Source organism: Panthera uncia, chromosome B1, assembly GCF_023721935.1.
Source record: "Panthera uncia isolate 11264 chromosome B1, Puncia_PCG_1.0, whole genome shotgun sequence".
Lineage (NCBI taxonomy): Eukaryota > Metazoa > Chordata > Mammalia > Carnivora > Felidae > Panthera > Panthera uncia.
The window spans coordinates 125,950,031-125,969,404 of record NC_064811.1 but is presented as its reverse complement, the minus strand read 5'-3'; the positions used below and the strand labels follow the sequence as shown (position 1 = coordinate 125,969,404).

The window sequence follows — 19,374 nt, the reverse complement described above, 5'->3', positions numbered from 1 at the left end:
CCTTGCTGTCAGCTCCATTACACAGCCCAGAATAATAGTTTAGCAGCCAATTTCTGCTATTAACAGAACTCAAGGGAAGGAAATGACAGAAAAGCAAGCCAAGGATGGTGAAACTAATTATGATGACAAGCATATTATTAGAGACAGGTAATGGGCAGAAAACTACATTATCATCAGTGTTTTTCTCAGCCCAGTAATGAAGACCATGCGGATATAGGTGTAAAGGGGCCTACTTGTTTGGCAGCAGGTGTAGAATAATTGGTTTGGTGTGAGGGCCTAGAAGGAGGGCAGAATACATACTGCAAATAAAGGTGGAGAGAAATGCCATGGACCTTCCTTAGATTTGGGTAGGAGATTTTTTTTCTTCTTTGAGATGCTTCGTGTTTTTTTTTTTACTGTAGAAACAAAAGCAAACTGGGTAAGAGAATTGTGGCACTGTTGTTCTTAACCCCTTCTGGGTCACAGAACTCGGAATCAGGTTATCCTGTGAATCTTTTATCTCCTTTGAAAATAGCCCCTTAACTCATGTATGCACAATTTTCAGAGCTTCAAGGGCTTATTCTTGCACCCCATTGGAGGGCTATTGCTACAGAATATTGCAAGTAACCTCCAGTGGATTGCTTAAATAAATAATGGTACATCCACAATACAGTGGAGGATTGTGTGTTAATTAAAAAGGAAACATACCACCTATTACCTCCTACCAACCTCTAAGATATTATTATTAGGTGAAAAATGCAAGGTACAGATAGCATTCGTGGTATTTTAGCTGCTGTTTATTTAAAACACACACATTCACATATGTAGTTTCTTTGGAAAGATGTATAAAAAGTAACAAAGGTAGTCTTTATGAAGAAACAGGATTGGCAGGAGAGAATGGGGAACCTGGTTTTCGAACAGCAAAACATAAGCAGAATTAGGATGAAAAGCTGGGAGAGTTAGCTTTTGTCATCTTTGCCAGAGAGAGAGAGAGAGAGAGAGAGAGAGAGTGAGAGTGAGAGAGCGAGCGAGCGCTGCTTCCCATGTGATCCTCAGTCTTGTGATGAGTAGAAATTTTATTTTAAAAAAAAAAATTTTTTTTTAACGTGTATTTATTTTTGAGACAGAGACAGAGCATGAACGGGGGAGGGTCAGAGAGAGGGAGACACAGAATCTGAAACAGGCTCCAGGCTCTGAGCAGTCAGCACAGAGCCCAACGTGGGGCCTGAACTCACGGACCATGAGATCATGACCTGAGCCGAAGTCAGCCACTCAACCGACTGAGCCACCCAGGCACCCCGAAATTTTAAAATAATAATACATGATTTTTCTAAATTGCTGTATTATTCAAGATTTCAATTCGAAGCTAATTATTTTGAACTGCATATGTCTAAAGACAAATTCAAAAACATAGATGTATGCACAGAAAATCCTATTAAATAAAATCACTGAGGAACTATATCCAATAAACAGTTTTAATTTTTCTAGTTATCTTATAGAAAGTTTTGGCTATTATTGCCTTTAAAAACCAACTAAAGGAACAAGAATTTTCACTTTCCTCCCCTTATTTTTAAGTGTTTTTTGGTTTGGTTGGTTGTCAGGGTTGTTATTTCAGCTTAATCTTGTAACTTTTTTCTTGTGATTGGCTTTATCTTACTGCATTTTTTTCTGTTACAAAGTAATGTTATACTGCTATAACAAGTCAACAATGCAAACATCTAGTGAAAGAAAAAAAAATGTATCTCCCTCCAATCCATCCATATCCTCAGAGGAACCAGTGTAAACAATACTGTATGTAGCTTTCCATGTCTTTGGACATTTCAAACCAAAGCTTACAAACATGTATACATACATGTACTTTTACCTACTTTTACAAACAGTTTTACCATACTATACCCTTGTCTTTTTTTTTTTTTTTTTTAAGAGCGAGAGTGAAGGGTGGGCAGAGGCAGTCAGAGAATCTTAGCAGGCTCCGTGCTCAGCACAGAGCCAAACATGGGGCACAGTCCCAAGCTGAAATCAAGAGTTGGACACTCAACCAACTAGTGGCCTGAGCCACCCAGACGCCCCTGCCCTTTGTCATTTTTTATTTAACAGTGAGATTTATGGACTTCTTTTTAGGTCAGTAGGTCTAACTTCTTGTTTCCTTATACCTGCCTGATATTTCTTAGTATGAGTGTATCATAGTTGATTGAACATTTCCCCTATTGATGGATGGTGCTTTTAGATTGTTGGATTTCTTTTTCCTCTACAGAAAATACTGCAGTAAACACTGTCATAAACATTGCCATTTCTACTAGTGTTTTTATTTCTGAGGAATAAATTTCCAAAAGTGAGACTACTGGGTCAAAGGTTATGAACTTTAAACATTTTAATAGTACCAGTGATTCAGTTCTCTGCTTGACAATGCCTGGAGTTCCCAAACATGAGATGCCATCCTTATTTTATATATTGCCCACTTAGATTTCTGTTAGAAAAAAATAACCCTGTTCATAAATGGACATAACAAGTAAACTTCATACTAGTGTAGCTAAAGAGAGATTTGCATAGCATCATCAAGATGAAAATCAGGCCTCTGGTCCCACCTTCTTATTGAAGTGATGCTATTTGTCCTCCCCACTAATCTGCACATCTTGTCTGCATTACAGCCCTGGACAGCTCGCAGACAAGAGAGGCAGATGCTGAGCTCACTGACTCGGTGAGCACAGCTGGGGCAGGTCATCAAACAGACCCACTCCTGCCAAATAGCCTGCAGCACTAGAACACTGAGATTTCCTTGCTCACTGTATTGAGAAATAATTTTTTTCCAGAGACATAGTAGAATAATTTTACATGATCTGAGTGCCAATTATTAAAGAGTAGCTAGTGATATTAAAGGTAAAGACGGAGAAAGAGTAGATAACTAGGAAGGACACTTTGAATACTTTGTTATATAAATTATATCTATACTACTTCAATTTAAGTCCTTAAGGTTAAAAAAAAAAAATCACTGGACCCTTGGATGCAGAAGATGAGGTTACATACTGTGCAGGATTTGGGGCAGGTGTCTGAGGCCAGTCCTCCAAACAGAGAGCATAATTTGGATGCCCCCTGTGATTGGCAGTGTCTTTTCCCTTTTGCCTGATGCCCCCTTTGTTCGTGCTCTCCCTCCTGGAATGTGAAAGAATGTAGGTGGTATACTGGCTCAGAATATAATATGAGTTGGGAAATAGCTGAGGTCATTCCATGCTCAAGATTTTCTTCCCCCTCCACACCCACCCAAAAAGACAACATCAACTCAAAGCCTGTACTAATAATCAACAGATTGTAGGCACCAGAAGGAGCTATTAAAGCAGAAATGCCACTTGAAAGGTAGAGTACAAGTGAACATTTAACAGCCTTACTCCTTTTTGTGAATTTTTGGTGCTTTTCCCACTAGAAAACAAGAGCCCTGAGAGAATGGGATGTGACAACCAAGATAAGGGGGAGAGAGGGCAGTCAAGTCTCTGAACAAAGTCTCCACCGCTGCTGGGGGAAGAAAAGTGGGTCCTTGGAAGTCAGTGGGTTCCAACAAAGGCCTGGGAAGCAGAGTAAAGGCAATGATAGGGAGAGAGGTGAACAGAAGGGAAAGATCAGCACAAAGGAAAAATGCTATGTTTCTGTGTTTGAATAAAATGCATGCCAGGATTACATAGGGTCTTCAGATTCTCTCGTTTTAGCTAGTATTACTCAGATGAACCATTCAGGGAGTCCACATTCAGGTAATATTTGCAGTAATGAGCTTTAATACAATTGCACCTATCCCCTGTTATCCATTACTGTTTCCTAGAGACCACATGTATATTATTGAAGTTGGAAGGACTATTAGAATATGTAAAATCCAGTTGTTGGAAAGATGACCCTAGAGAACTCCCCTCCCTCACCCCCTGCACTCCAGTTTCATGCTGCAAACTGCTTCCCTTCTGCCCACACCCAGAGTCTCTAACCATGCTCTGCGTTTTCCTTTCTCAGTAGTACTTTTCATGTAATGTGCCACGTGACCGATGTATCTATTATATTTATTGTTGATTATCTTCATCTCCCTGATGGAATGTAAGTGCCGTGAGGACAGAGTTCTTTGCTGTTCACTGAAGTATTCCCAGCACCTAGTATACTATTTGATTCGTAGTAGGCTTCCAAGCAATATTGAGCGGACAAAGTGAAAAAGCAAATTACAAAGAAAGACATAAAGTCCTGCTTTTTTGTTTATCAAAATACCTGTATAACAATACATGTAATATGGTAAAAAAATATACCAAGTTTTAATCATTACTGAAGAGATGGGATTATAGAAGGCTTTCCATCAAATATTTCTTAATGTTTCCCATTTTTATAATAAATACTCTTTTGGAGTAAAAAATAATGCTATAACAAAATATAGAATTAAAAAATGTATTTAGAGCTAAAAGGAGCTTTCTTTGTTTTGTGAGGACATAGGTTACAGTGGAATAAAGTTACACTATTGCAAGATCCTTTTTTTCAAGTTTGATACTGTTGTGATAATCTTGAGTTGGGTTTTTGAACATAGACAAGATTGCTTCATTGTGAGCTAATAGGTTTCCATAGAGGACTCCTCTAATTTTTTTTTGTTTTTGTTTTTCTCACTAGCCAGTAATAATAGTTTTACCTGGCATGCCATCTCAGGGCCATTCCTAGGCGGTAGAGAATAAAATGGGATTGTACTTTACCATAGTATCTTCCCACCTACCATTGTTACTGGCACATGGTAGACATCCTATATGTGAGCAAGTGGCTAGTGAGCAAGTGATCTCAGGTAAGGTTGCCTGAGAGCTGCATGGAAGGGAAGGTCAAGTATCTAGGGGCCGAAAGGCCTTCTTATCATTAGCTCAGCTCTTCATGTATCTTGAAAATAGCTGCTCAGCAAAAGGTGCTTATTGAACCACAGCTCATAATAATAGGCAGAACATGAATGCTGTTCATCACAGGAGCTGTGCTGTACATTGTTTTTATAGGGAGTATCTCCCTATAGTTAAGATTCCATAGAACAGGTGCAGAATTACAGCATATACTCATCCTGCTTCTTGGTGAGTAAAGGCAAAGGAGGCCTCAAGAGATCCTGTGTGCTACAGAGAGTATCCATTATACAGCATTTATTTTATTTTTGCTAATCTACTTATTTTTAGATTTCTCATCTTTAAAAAAATGATATGGGCATTTCCCTAAAGTACTGAAAAGAATATTTACATTAAAGAAAAAAGATGGTTTCTTTCAGTAAAAAAGTTTGGTTAATTATGTCTCTATTTAAAATACTTTCTCTAGGGGCACCTGAGTGGTTCAATCAGTTAAACATCGACTTGGCTCAGGTCATGATTTCACAGTTTGTGAGTTCGAGCCCCGCATCGGGCTCTGTGCTGACAGCTCAGACAGAGCCTGGAGCCTGCTTTGGATTCTGTGTCTCCCTCTCTCTCTCTCCCCCTCCCCTGTTCACACTCTGTCTCTGTCTCTGTCTCAAAAATACATAAACATTAAAATTTTTTTAATAAAAAAATAAAAATAAAATACTTTCTCTAAACATACACTGTCAATTTTAAATGAGTCAGTTAAGGTGGAGAAATGCCAAGTCCTGTATCCTTGCCCCCAAATGAAATATTTGAAGGAAGATGTCTTATCGTATTTCAGAGATAAAACATTTTTCATTTTCATGTTAACTGAAGTGTGGTTTTACTGAACGACTGACACTCTGCTCAGCAAAGTGTGCCAGGCACACTCTGTATCAGGGACGGTGCTAGGTAGGATGAGGGCCCTTGGTGAGCCTTGTGCCTGAGTTTTCTGGGACAGGCACAGGAGTGGGAGGGAGAAAAGGCCTTCTTTCCTGGGGAATCTGGGAGGCTTCACGATAGGGGGAAATTGGCTCTTTGTTTCAGTTGCCCCTCATTTTCAGGCAACACTTGCGAAATGACTGTACTCCCTTGAAGGATTGCTTCTTCATAATTCAAGATTGTCCTGGATATCTCTCATCAGAGAGGAAGAAAAGCCACATGAATTATTTACAGAGCACCAAGTTATTTCCTTTCATGAGCTCCGACTTTGTGTTTGTCTCTGCAAACTGAGATTTTGTTTATCCATGAATAGTTTTCCCTGGGGCATGAAAATATGACTCTTTAATTATGAATGAGGTTTTTTGTTTGAGTCCATGTTAACGAAAACATGCAAAATAAACTGTGTTTTTCATTAGATCCCTTTCAGCTCCCCACAAAAACAGAACCAACAAAAGAACGAGCAGTTCAACCAGCACCCACCAGGAAGCCCACTGTGATTCGAATTCCAGCCAAACCGGGAAAATGTAAGCACTAATCTGCCTTCTTTATCTGCTTCTCCAAGAGCCTGGGGAAAATATATACTAATTTATCAATGTCTGCTTTTGAAATTATGTGTATTCGGCCATTTATTATTATTTATAGTCCAAGCACATTTAAAAACAAGTTATTTTTTTTTTCACAGTTCTTTAGACAGTTGGTACAGTAAATACGGATTTCATTTCTCTATACCATCATCTCTAGGCAGAGAGAATAGAGAGAGACTGAAACTCAGAACAATTGGAGTATCCTGTTAGTGCCTCTGGTAAAGATGGCAGGAAAGTCCGCTTGACCTTTGAACAACACAGGTGTGAACTTGTGTGGGTCCACTTGTACACAGATCTCTTACAATACTGTCAATATTTCCTCTTTATGGTTTCCTTAACATTTTCTTTTTTCTAGCTTACTTCATTGTAAGACTACAGTATATAACACATAAAACCTAAAATCTGTGTTATTGGGCTACTTAGTTTATCACTAGGCTATATTAGTCGTTAAGTTTTTGGGGAGTCAACAGTTAATTTGGATTTTTGACTGCACCAGGGCGTCAACACCTCTTAACTCCCAAGTCGTTCTCCTATGAACTCTAATTGAAACTGACAGCAAATAAAGTTGTATGTGTCTCTCTGGATACAGTATCTTATTCCAGTCAGCATAATCTAAGTGTAAGTATGCATGAGTTGTGTGAAGAGCAGTTAACCAAAAATTATAAAAACATAATCATGTATTAAACATTTTTAAAATTAGCATAACACATTTTTATACTGTTTTCTTCCTTGTTTTTTTTTACCGGCACAATAAATGAAATTTTGTATGAGCCTATATATGTACCACGAAGAAATCTAATATTTATTGTAAAAGAGAAGCCAAGAGGGCCAGGCCCATTTATTTGAGACCCTGGAGATTATTTAAAAGTGTGTGTAAAAGTACATGTATGTGTACACGCACGTGCATGGACGGTGCGTTCCAAAGCAGTTCTTGGCAATGCTTGGAGTGATCACACAGCTTTCTCCATGAGCTTCTGCTATCGTTTCATTTCATTCGGTGCATTTTCATAGACCAGATGCATCCTTGCTTTTTATCTAACAGGAGATCTTGTCACTCCATTCCTCCTCATAGCAGATCAAATGTCCCCAGTCCTTCACCTGTAGCATCCGTGGGTTATTTTGCAAGCATACCCTGGAATGCCATGAAACCCCTTTAGTTTATGGGTGTGGTTTCTCTATAAAATACTACCCAGATGGATCATACTGGTTTTGGTCTTTTGATGGTTATTAATTGATGGCTCTAAGCCAAATAGTGAAAAGAGTGAACTGAGTTACTGTGAAGAATGAGAAGAAGGAAAAAGTCAAGGGTACCAAACTCTGGTGGGTCCTCGCTTCTTAGGAGGTTATGTGGTAGATTAAAAAACTGGTGGTTCATTTCTTTTGACAGCATTATATAGTCCACAAATCAGTGGGCTATAGAAGTATCACAGACATTGGGTTGTTTGCCTGCTTGCCGTTACCTTGTTAAAATGTATCCTAGATTTTAACAAGTGTAGTGAAATATAATGATAATAAATGTTGCCTGAAGCTCATGTGGGTTTTAAGCAATACAGTTTTTATATTTGAATTTATTCTTCTGCTGTATCAGGGTCCCCAAGACCCCCAGGTTTGATGATCGCTAGAGGACTCACAGGACTTAGCACATAGTTATGTTCACAGCTGTGATTTATTACAGCAAAAGTATACAAAGCAAAATCAGCAGAGGGAAACGGTACATGGGGCAAAGCCTAGAGGAAACCTGGCACAAGCTTCTGTGTGTTCTCTCCCAGGGGAATCACAAGCGCTATACTTAACTCCCCCAGGAACCAGTTGTGACAACACAGGTGAAATGTTGTCAACCAAGGAAGCTCATTAGAGACTCAATGCCCAAGGTTTTTATTGGGGGCTGGTCACATAGGCACCTCTAGCAATTTTGGCATGTTCCAAAATTCCAGATTCCCAGAAGGAAAGCAGGTATTCAGCATAAACCATATTCTTTTGTTTTATCAGTTCTGGGGATGGTGGGAACCTTCCCAAAGCCCAAGTTCCCAGATTCCAGCAAGAACCAACCTTGGAAGCATATCTTTCTGAGAATAAGCAGTCTCAGGCCTGCTATGTTCATTCTTTTCTGCATACTTATAAATTGGCTTAATAGTCCTGAAATCCTGGGGCACCTGGGTGGCTCAGTTGGTCAAGCGTCTGACTTTGGCTCAGGTCATGATCTCACAGTTCGTGAGTTCGAGCCCCGCATCGGGCTCTGTGCTGACAGCTTAGAGCCTGGAGCCTGCTTCAAATTCTGTGTCTTCCTTTCTGCTCCTCCTCCACTCATGCTCTGTCTCTCTCTTCTTCAAAAATAAATAAAAACATTAAAAAAATTTTTTTAATAAAAAATAGTCCTGAAATCCTGAAAAGGATATATATTTCTTAAAGTTTATTCATTTTGAGAGAGAGAGAGATAGAGAGCAGGGGAGAAGCAGAGAGAGAAAGAGAGACAGAATCCCAAGCAGGCTCCACATTGTCAGCACAGAGCCTGATGCGGGGCTCAAACCCACAAGCCATGAGATCAAGACCTGAGCCGAAACCAAGAGTCAGACGCTTAACTGTCTGAGCCACCCATGCACCCCCTGAAAAGGATATATTGAGGAAGCACCTTTATTATTCTGACAAAGTTCCAGGAGCTGTTAGAAAGTTGGATTCCAAGTGCTGTCTGTGAGAGAACTGAAGTGCCTGTTTCTACAGCGCTGTTTCTATTTACATCAAAAACCAGCTCCCCAGAATTGTACTTACCACAGTTATTCAGCAATTCATATGTGCCTTGGTGTCGGAAGAACTTGGAACGGTCAGGCGAAGAAAGGAATAGCTTTGTGAAGCAAAACCCCTTGGCCTTCTTTGAACATGTCAGCTCTTTCCTCTTGAAATTTGTTTCTTCTGACTAGGATGTCCTTTCCCCAGGTATGTGCATGGCTCCCTCCTTCAACATTCCTTCAGGTCTTTGCTCAAATGCCACTTTTCTCATTGAGACCTCCACTGACCACATTATTTGAAATTGGAAATCTCCACCTCCCCCCCCTCACATCCATACCTGATAACCCCTATGTCCTTTCCTGCCAGTAAGGCATCTCCTCTCTACTTTCATATTCTTACTGCTTTGTACCCTTAATTGTTTGTCGCAGCAATACAGCATCCTGAATGATTTCAGCATCTCCTTGTAAGAATAAGAAAATTGTTCCACAGAGAAAGTCCTCAAGATGGCAACTCAGTTGAAATCTTCCTATGTGTCTTCATTTCCAGAGTAGCCCTGCCGCTCCCTAAGAATGCTTGCCTGTCTCTAAATCATTGTTTTCATAGTAGCTGGCCTGGGTATTTTCCTTCTTTTGAGAGTGTTTCCTGTCTGTAGATAAAATAGGAACCTGACAAACCATCCTCTTGTTATAGGTATTTCATGTGAAGTGAGAGCAGAGAGTGTTCATTTGAAAGAATGAAAAGAATTCCCGTCTCCTTTCCGTGCCTAAATCACCATTAGCTTTAGCCTCCTTTAGTATGTTACAGTCATCCTTTCTCCAAGTGTTTTTGCACACAGATTTTAATTAGTTGCCACTAATTAAATCTGATCTTTTCCTTCTTTTTAAAATAAGCTGGGGGTATACTATCACTGAGTTAAGGATGTAGTTTGGATGTGAAGATATTGTTTGTTAAATTGAAGGCAATTAAACCCATTAATCTGGAGCTAATGAATTAGAAAACACATTCAATTATTTGGATGGGGGAGGGTTGGATACACAACCTATTAAAGAAACAGCATGCCATATTATAGTGAGTACAGGCTTCTGGGTTCAAAACCCAAAATTACTAGCATTAAGACTTCAGATAACTTATATATTTTCTTGTCAGCTTTGGTTTCTTCATCTGCAAAATTAGAATATTATCTAGCATAGTGCTAGATAGTGCATAGGACTCTCTGCAAAGGTGGAAACGTTCTAAAACTATGCTCTCTATTATGGCAACTGAACATTTCAAGTGCTAGCTATTTCAGTGTAGTTAGTGCAACTGAGGAACTGAATTTGTAATTTTATTTAATATTTAAATTTAAATCACCACATGCAACGACTGGCTAGTGAACTACACAGATCTAGCACATAGATAGTCATTGGTTGGAGAAATGTATACGAATAAGGTGCCTTACTGCCTGGCACATTGAAGGTTTTCAAAATTGCTGGCTGCTGTTTAATTATTTAGTATTATTTTTACTCTATATAACATTCAGTAAAACTAACTGATGCCTGCTAAACCCATCCTTTTTCTGAAGCTCTTTGTCACTTATTTAGCTGTCCACTCTTTGTATGGATCTGTTAGGACAGCCATTTTCCTAAGGAACCAAGCTGCAATCATTTCATACTTTGGAATCCTCAAAGGCCCTAAATTATTGATGAATTACTGCTGTTTTTCCAGGTTTACAAGAGGATCCGCAAAGCCCACCTCCTCTCCCTACTGAAAAACCTATTGGAAACACTTACAGTGTAGTATCTGGAAAACTGAGTAATGTTGACAGAACTAGAAACTTGGTAAGTGGTTACTATAAATTGTCTTAGATTGAAGACCAAGCTATGCGCTAATTTTAAATACTCAGCTGATGTCTGAATTATTTTACTGTTGGTCTGGTAAAGACCTTTATTGCAAACCATTTCTAAGCCCCGTGTACTTATTTAAGGTGATGTTCAATATTTAAAAAATTCCTATAGGACAAAGGAATTAAGCCAGTTTGTGATACTTCATCATAAAATATTTTTCCTATAGTGATAGAATGACATTGCCTTTTACATGGTACTAATAATTAGGCAGAAGTTCTTGAAAATCTCTAAAAACCTTTTATATTTGTGGAAATAGACTTAGTGCAATTATCAGTTTTTATTTAAAATATTCAATTAGTGACATGATTTTAAGATAATAACCATAAGAATTTGTTAATCTGAAATTTAGGGAAAAAAATTTTTTAATTAAAAAATAGTACTTTATCATGCACTTGTTAACAATGGTAGTCAAAGAGTTTTATATATATATATACACACACACACACACACACATATATACACACTGTATTTCAGGTGTATAACACAGTGATCTAATATTTATATACATACAAAATGGGCACTACAGTAAGTCATTACCATCTGTCGCCATACAAAGTTGTTACAGTATGACTGACCATATTCTCTATGCTGTACATTACATCCCCATAGCTTATTTATTTTATAACTGGAGGATTATACCTCTTAATCCTCTTCGCATATTTCACACCCCTCCCACCTCCCCTCTGTTCTCTGTATCTATGTATACATATATATATATATATATATTTTTTTTTTTTTCAACCTCAATACCATTTCCCCATGCTGTTTGAAACTCCCATATGGTAGATTATCTTTTAAGGTTTGTTCAAAAGAGACCAGTTCCTTTAACAAGTGTTGGCAAGGATGTAGGGAAAAGGGAACCCTCTGCACTGTTGGTGGGAATGTAAATTTATACAACCACTGTGGAAAACAGTGTGGAGGTTCCTCAAAAAAATTAAAAATAGGGGTGCCTGGGTGGCTAACTAGGTTGAGCATGCAACTCTTGATTTTGGCTCAGGTCGAGATCCCACGGTCGTGGGATTGAGCCCTGTGTCAGGCTTTGCACTGAGCATGGAGCCTGCTTGAGGTTCATTCTCTCCCTCTCTCCCTCCCCCCCTCCCCTCTTCCCACTCATTCCCCTCCCCCCCCAAATAAAATAAAAATTAGAAACAATTATCGTATCCAACAATTTCACTTGTAGGTACTTATCTAAAAAAAGTGAAAACACTAATTCAAAAAGACATATGCACCCCTGTGTTCATCACAGAATTTTTGGCAATAGCCAAGATATGGAAGCAACCTAAGTGTCCATCAATAGATTAACTTAATGGGTAAAGAAGATGTGCTGTATATGTGCAATGAAATATTACTCACCCATTACAAGATGAAATCTTGCCATTTGTGACAACGTGGATGGACGTAGAAAGTATTAAGCTAAGTGAAATAAGTCAGGCAGAGAAAGATACTGTATACTTTACTTATATGTGGGATCTAAAAAGCAAAACAAAACAAAACGGAAACAGTCTCATAGATACAGAGAACAAACAGAGGGGAGGTGGGAGGGGTGTGAAATATGCAAAGAGGATTAAGAGGTATAATCCTACAGTTATAAAATAAGCTATGGGGATGTAATGTACAGCATAGAGAATATGGTCAGTAATACTGTAACAACTTTGTATGGTGACAGATGGTAATGACTTACTGTAGTGCCCATTTTGTATGTATATAAATATTAGATCACTGTGTTATACACCTGAAACTAATACAGTATTATATATCAATTATTCTTTAATTAAAAATTTAAAAAGGAAAATTTAAAAAATTTTAAAGGAACAAATTCTTAACATCTCTGTACCAAATTTTCAGTTCAAATTTCATAATAGTTTTACACTGTGCATTAACTATGCTTATTACACACGCAAACCCATCTAATCATCTAGTGAAAAGAGATTTCTTTGAAGGAAACATTAAATTAAATTAGCCAATATCAAGTTAATGAGATTTTCCTGTAGGCTGAACTAAAATTTAGTGATGGTTTACATTTTCAAAGTACTTGGTAATAAATTTTTATTAAAACTGGGCCAAGAAAGCCCATTAGGGGATGATAGGGCCCGTACAATACTGTTGTTGAATAGAAGAAAATCCCAAATTTCCATGGAGGAAAATTTACTTGAGCAGGTTACCGACTTCTACTCTAAAGGGTTGTAAAAGAGAGTGAGAGGGTGATGTGTAGGCATATATGTATCATTCATGAAGTCATGTAATGGACTTCTGTAAACCATAAAGCTCTATTAAAGTATTAGGTATTATTACATTTGGTGTTAAGCAGAACACAAAGCAACTCCCACATTTTAGGAAAACAAGAAAAGGAAGTTAGATTTAACCATCTGGAGAGGTACTATAATCATAATTGTTCCTCACATGAACAGGAAAATCCTGTCCTACACTGTTTACCAAGGAGTGCCAAAGCATTCTGTGCTGTCCTATAATAAATACATATCATGATAGATGCACTGGGTCTAAAGGAAGAAGAGAAAAGAAACAGACCACAAGTGAAATGAGTTGGCTAAAGTCACACATAATAGATTTCAGGGCCAGAAAGTCAAATCTATGCCTGAGAAATTCCTTTTGTTTGAGGATTACGATTACTGAGTGACTATTAGACCAGAGATTTTAACGCCTTCGGGTATCGGGGAGGATTTGTAGAAAGACTATTTCACGGGGCGCCTGCGTGGCTCAGTCGGTTAAGCGGCTGACTTCGGCTCAGGTCATGATCTCACGGTCCGTGAGTTTGAGCCCCGAGTCGGGCTCTGTGCTGACCGCTCAGAGCCTGGAGCCTGTTTTGGATTCTGTGTCTCCCTCTCTCTGACCCTCCCCCGTTCGTGCTCTTTCTCTGTCTCAAAAATAAATAAAAGTTAAAAAAAAAAAAAAAAAGACTATTTCACCAGTGTAATCACCCACGAGGATGGGCTTGATCTTTGCCAACTGTGTCCTTTGATGAGGCACGAAACGAAAACTCTTTACTGTTTCTTCATCTTAGGGCAGGATGGCTGTGTTACGAAATCTCCCTTTCTTCACCAGAAGGACAGGGACTCTAGGGTGAAGAACATTAGGAGCCCCTGGAGCAGGAACAGATGTTTTTGTGTGAGAACTCAGGGCTTCCAAAGCTTTTCCCAAAGAGGCTGCCAGCCAGTGCAGGAGAGTCAGGAGACGCCACCTGCTATGTATCAAGAATCCAAGCTGTAGCACAGAAGCTGGCCAGTGAATTCAGGGCCTAAGAAGTGGTACCACGTCTTGGAGAAAGAAGAGAAGGAACTTTTGCAGAGGCTCCTAAGAAATTCCAACAGACAAGAATGTGGTCTTGGAAGAAATATGTGTTTTTTAAAATTCAGCAAAAACAAACAAACTAGGGAATTATTTTGAAGTTAGAATATAAGAAACCATTCCAAAGCAGATGAACAAAAAGATGGCATCTGCAGGGGCAGTACAAGCAGAAAGACCAGCTTCACCAGGAACTATCCAAACACATTGTAAGCCTAAGTTCAGAGAAGTCAGAGCTAAAGAAAAACTATAAAAACAGATGCAGAGAGGCTCCAGTTAGTTGTGGAATATTGAAGAGGAGGAAATACGTAATCATTAATCTTCCAAAGGCTGTTGGCAGAACTCGTGCACAAAGCTGGACTTTAGCAAACACTAGGACAGTGGCTTCTACAGGAGCCAGTCCTCTCTTCTCAGTATTTATGTTCTACAGTGTGCCTAACATTCCTGGGCGATGTGAGCATACTGCCTTTTTTTTTCCTGATTCAAAATGTTCTCATTGTGGAAAATTTGAGAAACTAAAAAGATACTTAAGATCCTCCATAAAAATAACAGCCCTGAGAGAAAAGTACAGTTAATATTTTGTACAAGGTTAGGATTATGTGGTATGTAGTTATTAAAGTACATCATCTATAACTTTTTGTGTCAAATGTATACATCTATATTTTTTATATGCCTTCATTTATTAAGTTATCTAACAACTATAGTTTTGAGAAAACCAGTAAGAGTTCCTGACTCTCTGCTAGAGTGTTTTTCTGTTTGTTAATATTAAAGGTAGCCAAATAAATGAGTTTTTCAGAATCATAGCAGGATTTGTCAGGAGTGGGAGGAATATAGGCAGCGGTGGATTTATAAGGCATGGATTTTGTATGGACCATTGCAGGGTTTATGGGCTAGTGACTTGCCTCACTACATTAATTGAACTCATTAGTGAAACCAAGTTTTAAGGGCAAGCTTAATTTGTTTTTAAAAATGGGATTTTGAAATATACTTAAATGATCGCAGTTACTGGCAATTAATCATTTGGTATTTAAGGAAAAGTTGTTAATATTCAGTTTGAATTAGAACACTATGGAAGTCAGTTTTAACTCATTTATAAGGTGAGAGGGAGGAAAACAGTCTGAATTAGCCTGAACATTCCCAAATGACAGTTAAATCTCCCTTACAAAAAAAGGCAATGTAATTTTAAAGGGTTAGCACTTTCCCCCTTGGAGGAATATTATATTGTGCATGTCAGTACTGGGGGCTTAGAAAGTAGGAAACGTGAAAAAAGGAGACTCGATCAGAATTAGAAGAATTTAGAGAGGACTTTTTCCAAAAAAAAAAAAAAAAACAAAAAACAGAAGTTTTGGCTTTGTGATCCTTTAACAAAAAGATCTGGAAACATTTTCCATGTATTATTATACTCATTTCCTAATCCTTAGGCTACAACATGTTTGAAAAATCTGTTTAAGCAGCACAGTTTGAGTCCTTTTCCTATAGAAATCTTCCTCTTGTTCTCCACACTTTCAGTTTCTCCCATATGCTGTTAGGCTCGGACATTCCTGCTCTACCCATCTTTTATTTTTTGAGTTATCCCCCTTTACTCTTTCTGCTTTCTTGAGCCTTTTCCATTATTCTTCACATACCTTCCTTTCAGGCCATCCCTTAAGTTTCTATTGTGTTCTACCTCCTAGTTCAGAAGCCACCACCCAAACTATAAACCACCCAGTGATGAGAGATCTGCTTGTTGTAAGCAAAACAAACTAATCACCACCTCACTTATTATACGTTTAAACTTATGAGCAGTGCGTATCTTAAGTGTTGTCATAGGATAAATAAAGGCTATTTTTTAAAAATTCCCTTCAGTGCTTGCTTAAATTGCTACTGTATAACCTATCATGATTTAAATATCATCCTTAATACCTGATGAGTCTGCTGGGCGCATAACCACACAGTGCAGTTGGTTGGGCCATGGTCCACAACAGCAGACTACCCTGGTCTTCTGTCTGTTTTCACTTGTATTCACACTTGACAACTGATACAGGAAGTAATAGTTAATATTGTTAAGTAATGAGTTAATATTGCTTAAGACTAAAAACTCTCAAACTACTTTCTATAACTCAGCTACATTTCCACTTAGAGAGCTAGTCAAAAAGTTGTCCATAATTCCTCTTGACAGGCTCTTATTTCAGACTAACCTTAACTGAAAAGCATTGTCTGATACTTGCAGGAATCTGACCACATGGGTCAAACAGGAGGTTCTGTGCGAGGACCCCCAAGGTTGCCACCAAGGTAAGTAAGTGTGAGAAAACTTTTAAGAAGTAAATTAGAGAAAAACTAATGACTCAGACTGGACTCTGTTTTCTGTCATCAAAACTGAGTGTTGTTGGTCCAAGATCTTTTGAAGATGCATTAAACTCCTGAATTCTCCCAGACCACTAGCCTCTACTCTGTTTCTGACATCTGGTTGTAAGAATCTTTGCTCCTTCTTTCTTTTAACAAAGCCCAGCAACTCACAAAGCACAAACACTGATCTGTATTACTTTTCCTCAACTAAATGAACAAGACCCTTTCTAAACCTAAAGCAACTCTGCTTCTTGAACGTATACATGAACGTACGCACATACTCCCCATTATGAAACCAGCCTGGTTTTTGAAAGCCTCTCCAAAGGGAGACAGGCACTGTGAGCTCAGAGGGGACCTGCCCTCCTGAGTTCCAGAGCTACTTGAACAAAATGCTGTGATGCTATCAGAAGATGTTACTATGTTGGAAATTATTTTTGTCATAGAGATTATGGGAAGACTTTCAAAGTAATGGTTGTCTTACCCATTTTCAGAATTAGCTTTCTTTATATTAATCTAAATTAGGGTTTTAGTAATAATTCCTCTAACGCAAATATTGAGGGAATTTGGTGTTCCTTTTCTAATTATGTATGGACCCAGTCAAATATACCTGATACCTTATTATTAGCATTTCATCTCATACTTTAGAAAGTGCTTAGTCTCCTGAAATAGTCATGGTGTGTTTAAGAGTAAATAGCGCCTTGGAGAGCTCATGATACTAAATGCTTGTTTGTCTTAAACTAATGAATCTCTAGTGCAAGATAAGAGGAAGCTGGAGCATCATGGCATTTCCTCTAATAATATAATGTTTAATGCAGCAGTCGTTTGCTCAAAAATAGCATAGCCTGCATGTTTCAGAAATTGTATTACCCCAGCAGAAAGCTGTGTGTGTGTGTGTGTAAGAAAGAATAAAACAGGACCCTAATAATCAATCAAACACTGACTCCCAGCACCCTCATTGACTTTCAGACCTATAAATGGAAAAGTTATACCGACTCGACAACCTCCTCCCAAGGGGGCCCCGGAGAGACCACCTCCCCCGAAACTTTCTGCAACCAGAGCATCAAATAAAAAACTGCCTTTTAATCGGTCTTCTTCTGACATGGATCTTCAGAAAAAACAAAGTAACTTGGCATTTGGACTTTCGAAAGCCAAGAGTCAAGTCTTTAAAAATCAAGATCCGGTGCTGCCCCCTCGCCCCAAACCAGGACACCCTCTCTACAGGAAATATATGGTGAGTGTAGCCCTTAAAAATGTTTGTAATCAAGAGATTTGTTCTGAAGTATATAAATGATCTGTTATTCCTTAGAAAAAGATGATGAGACAAATGGGGACTTGCCCCTTGACACCAAGAGGGCTTTAGAGAAGTAGGCCATAATAAAACTAGGTCTTTAAAGCAGGGTTTCATTATTAGAAGAACTATAGGAAAAGAAAGCAGGGCAGACCGGGAGTGTAACCTGCTGTCTGGCTTGACCAAACAAACTGAAAAACCTGACCCAGTGGATTATACTGATGGGAGTAGCTCTGACAGATATTATAGTTTATAACTTGATATAGTTTATATCTTACAGCTACCTTGCCCACAGACTAAAATTTAAAATGAAATAGAAGGAAATTTCTCATTAAAATGGATGTTTTTTCCTCACTTTCCCCTTTAGAAACCTAATTATCATGGCCCATTTAACAGTTACTGGTTAGAAGCTTTTAATCAATAATTGAGGTAGTTGAGATATTAATTTTGTTCTCTTGAATGTGTTTTTTCATCATGTGACTTCAAAACGTTTGTTCATTTCCCACTCTTAAGTGAAAATAGAGCTGATGTGCTCTCTCTACTTTGGTCAGGTTAGCCTGATAAAATGCAAAACAAATAAAAATGAGAAGGAGAACAGAACTGTTTGCACTTTTTTAAATAATTGTGTGACAGTGGCTCTTAACAAAGACAACAATTAGCAATATTATGTTATTCTACATTTCCTCATTAAGGAAATTTAAGCCATTTAGGATTTTTCTAATCCTAAGAGAAGGGTATAGACAGATAAGAAAAAGGTAGTATACTCATTTTCATTTTCATTTTCATTTAAACTGATGAATAAAACCCAGGGGTGTTCTTTGGGATAGGTTACTTTAAAATAATAAATAAGAACAGTCACTGATGTGTTGAGTACTTACTATGCGCCCCATATTGTTTAGACACTTTAGGGGTGCCTGGGTGGCTCAGTTGGTTAAGCATCCGACTTCAGCTCAGGTCATGATCTCATGGTTCGTGGGTTTGAGCCCCGCATCAGGCTCTGTGCTGACAGCTCAGAGCCTGGAGCCTGCTTCGGATTCTGTGTCTCCCTCTCTCTCTCTGCCCTCCTCCCTCTCATGATGTGTCTGTCTCTCAAAAATAAATAAACGTTAAAAAAAAAAAAAAAAAGATTGTTGTTGAAACACTTTATGTGTATTATTCCTCACATCAGCCCTTAAAGTAAATACTGTTATTAACCTCTATTATACAAATGAAAAAAAATAAGACACAGAGAAGTTGAGGAATTTGTCCAGGGTCACAAAATCAGTTAATGGTAGAGCCAAGATTTGAACGTAGATCAGCTGGCTCTGAGCCCCATGCTCTTAGCCAATAAGCCATACTATGAGTAGTATTAGTAGCTATAAAGTCTCTACTAGCTTTGGACATTCTATGTTAAGAGCCTCATTCAGGAAAAACCGTATTTTGCTGGTTCTTAGCATAGCTGTATAATGTCAGTAAAACATTTGGATAGCTCAAATTAATAAATTCAAAATGAT

The 19,374-nt window shown here is 38.3% G+C and overlaps 1 protein-coding gene across 2 annotated transcripts in view; it reads left to right on the top strand.

Moving 5' to 3' along the window:
• Window positions 1–19,374, top strand: part of SH3D19 (SH3 domain containing 19) — a 185,824-nt gene that overhangs the window by 142,645 nt on the left and 23,805 nt on the right. For both annotated transcript variants that reach the window (XM_049632269.1, XM_049632270.1), the window contains 4 exons: window positions 6,194–6,301; window positions 10,790–10,902; window positions 16,478–16,539; window positions 17,560–17,824. In XM_049632269.1, the coding sequence (XP_049488226.1) occupies window positions 6,194–6,301; window positions 10,790–10,902; window positions 16,478–16,539; window positions 17,560–17,824 (548 nt within the window). The remainder of the gene's footprint in view (window positions 1–6,193; window positions 6,302–10,789; window positions 10,903–16,477; window positions 16,540–17,559; window positions 17,825–19,374) is intronic.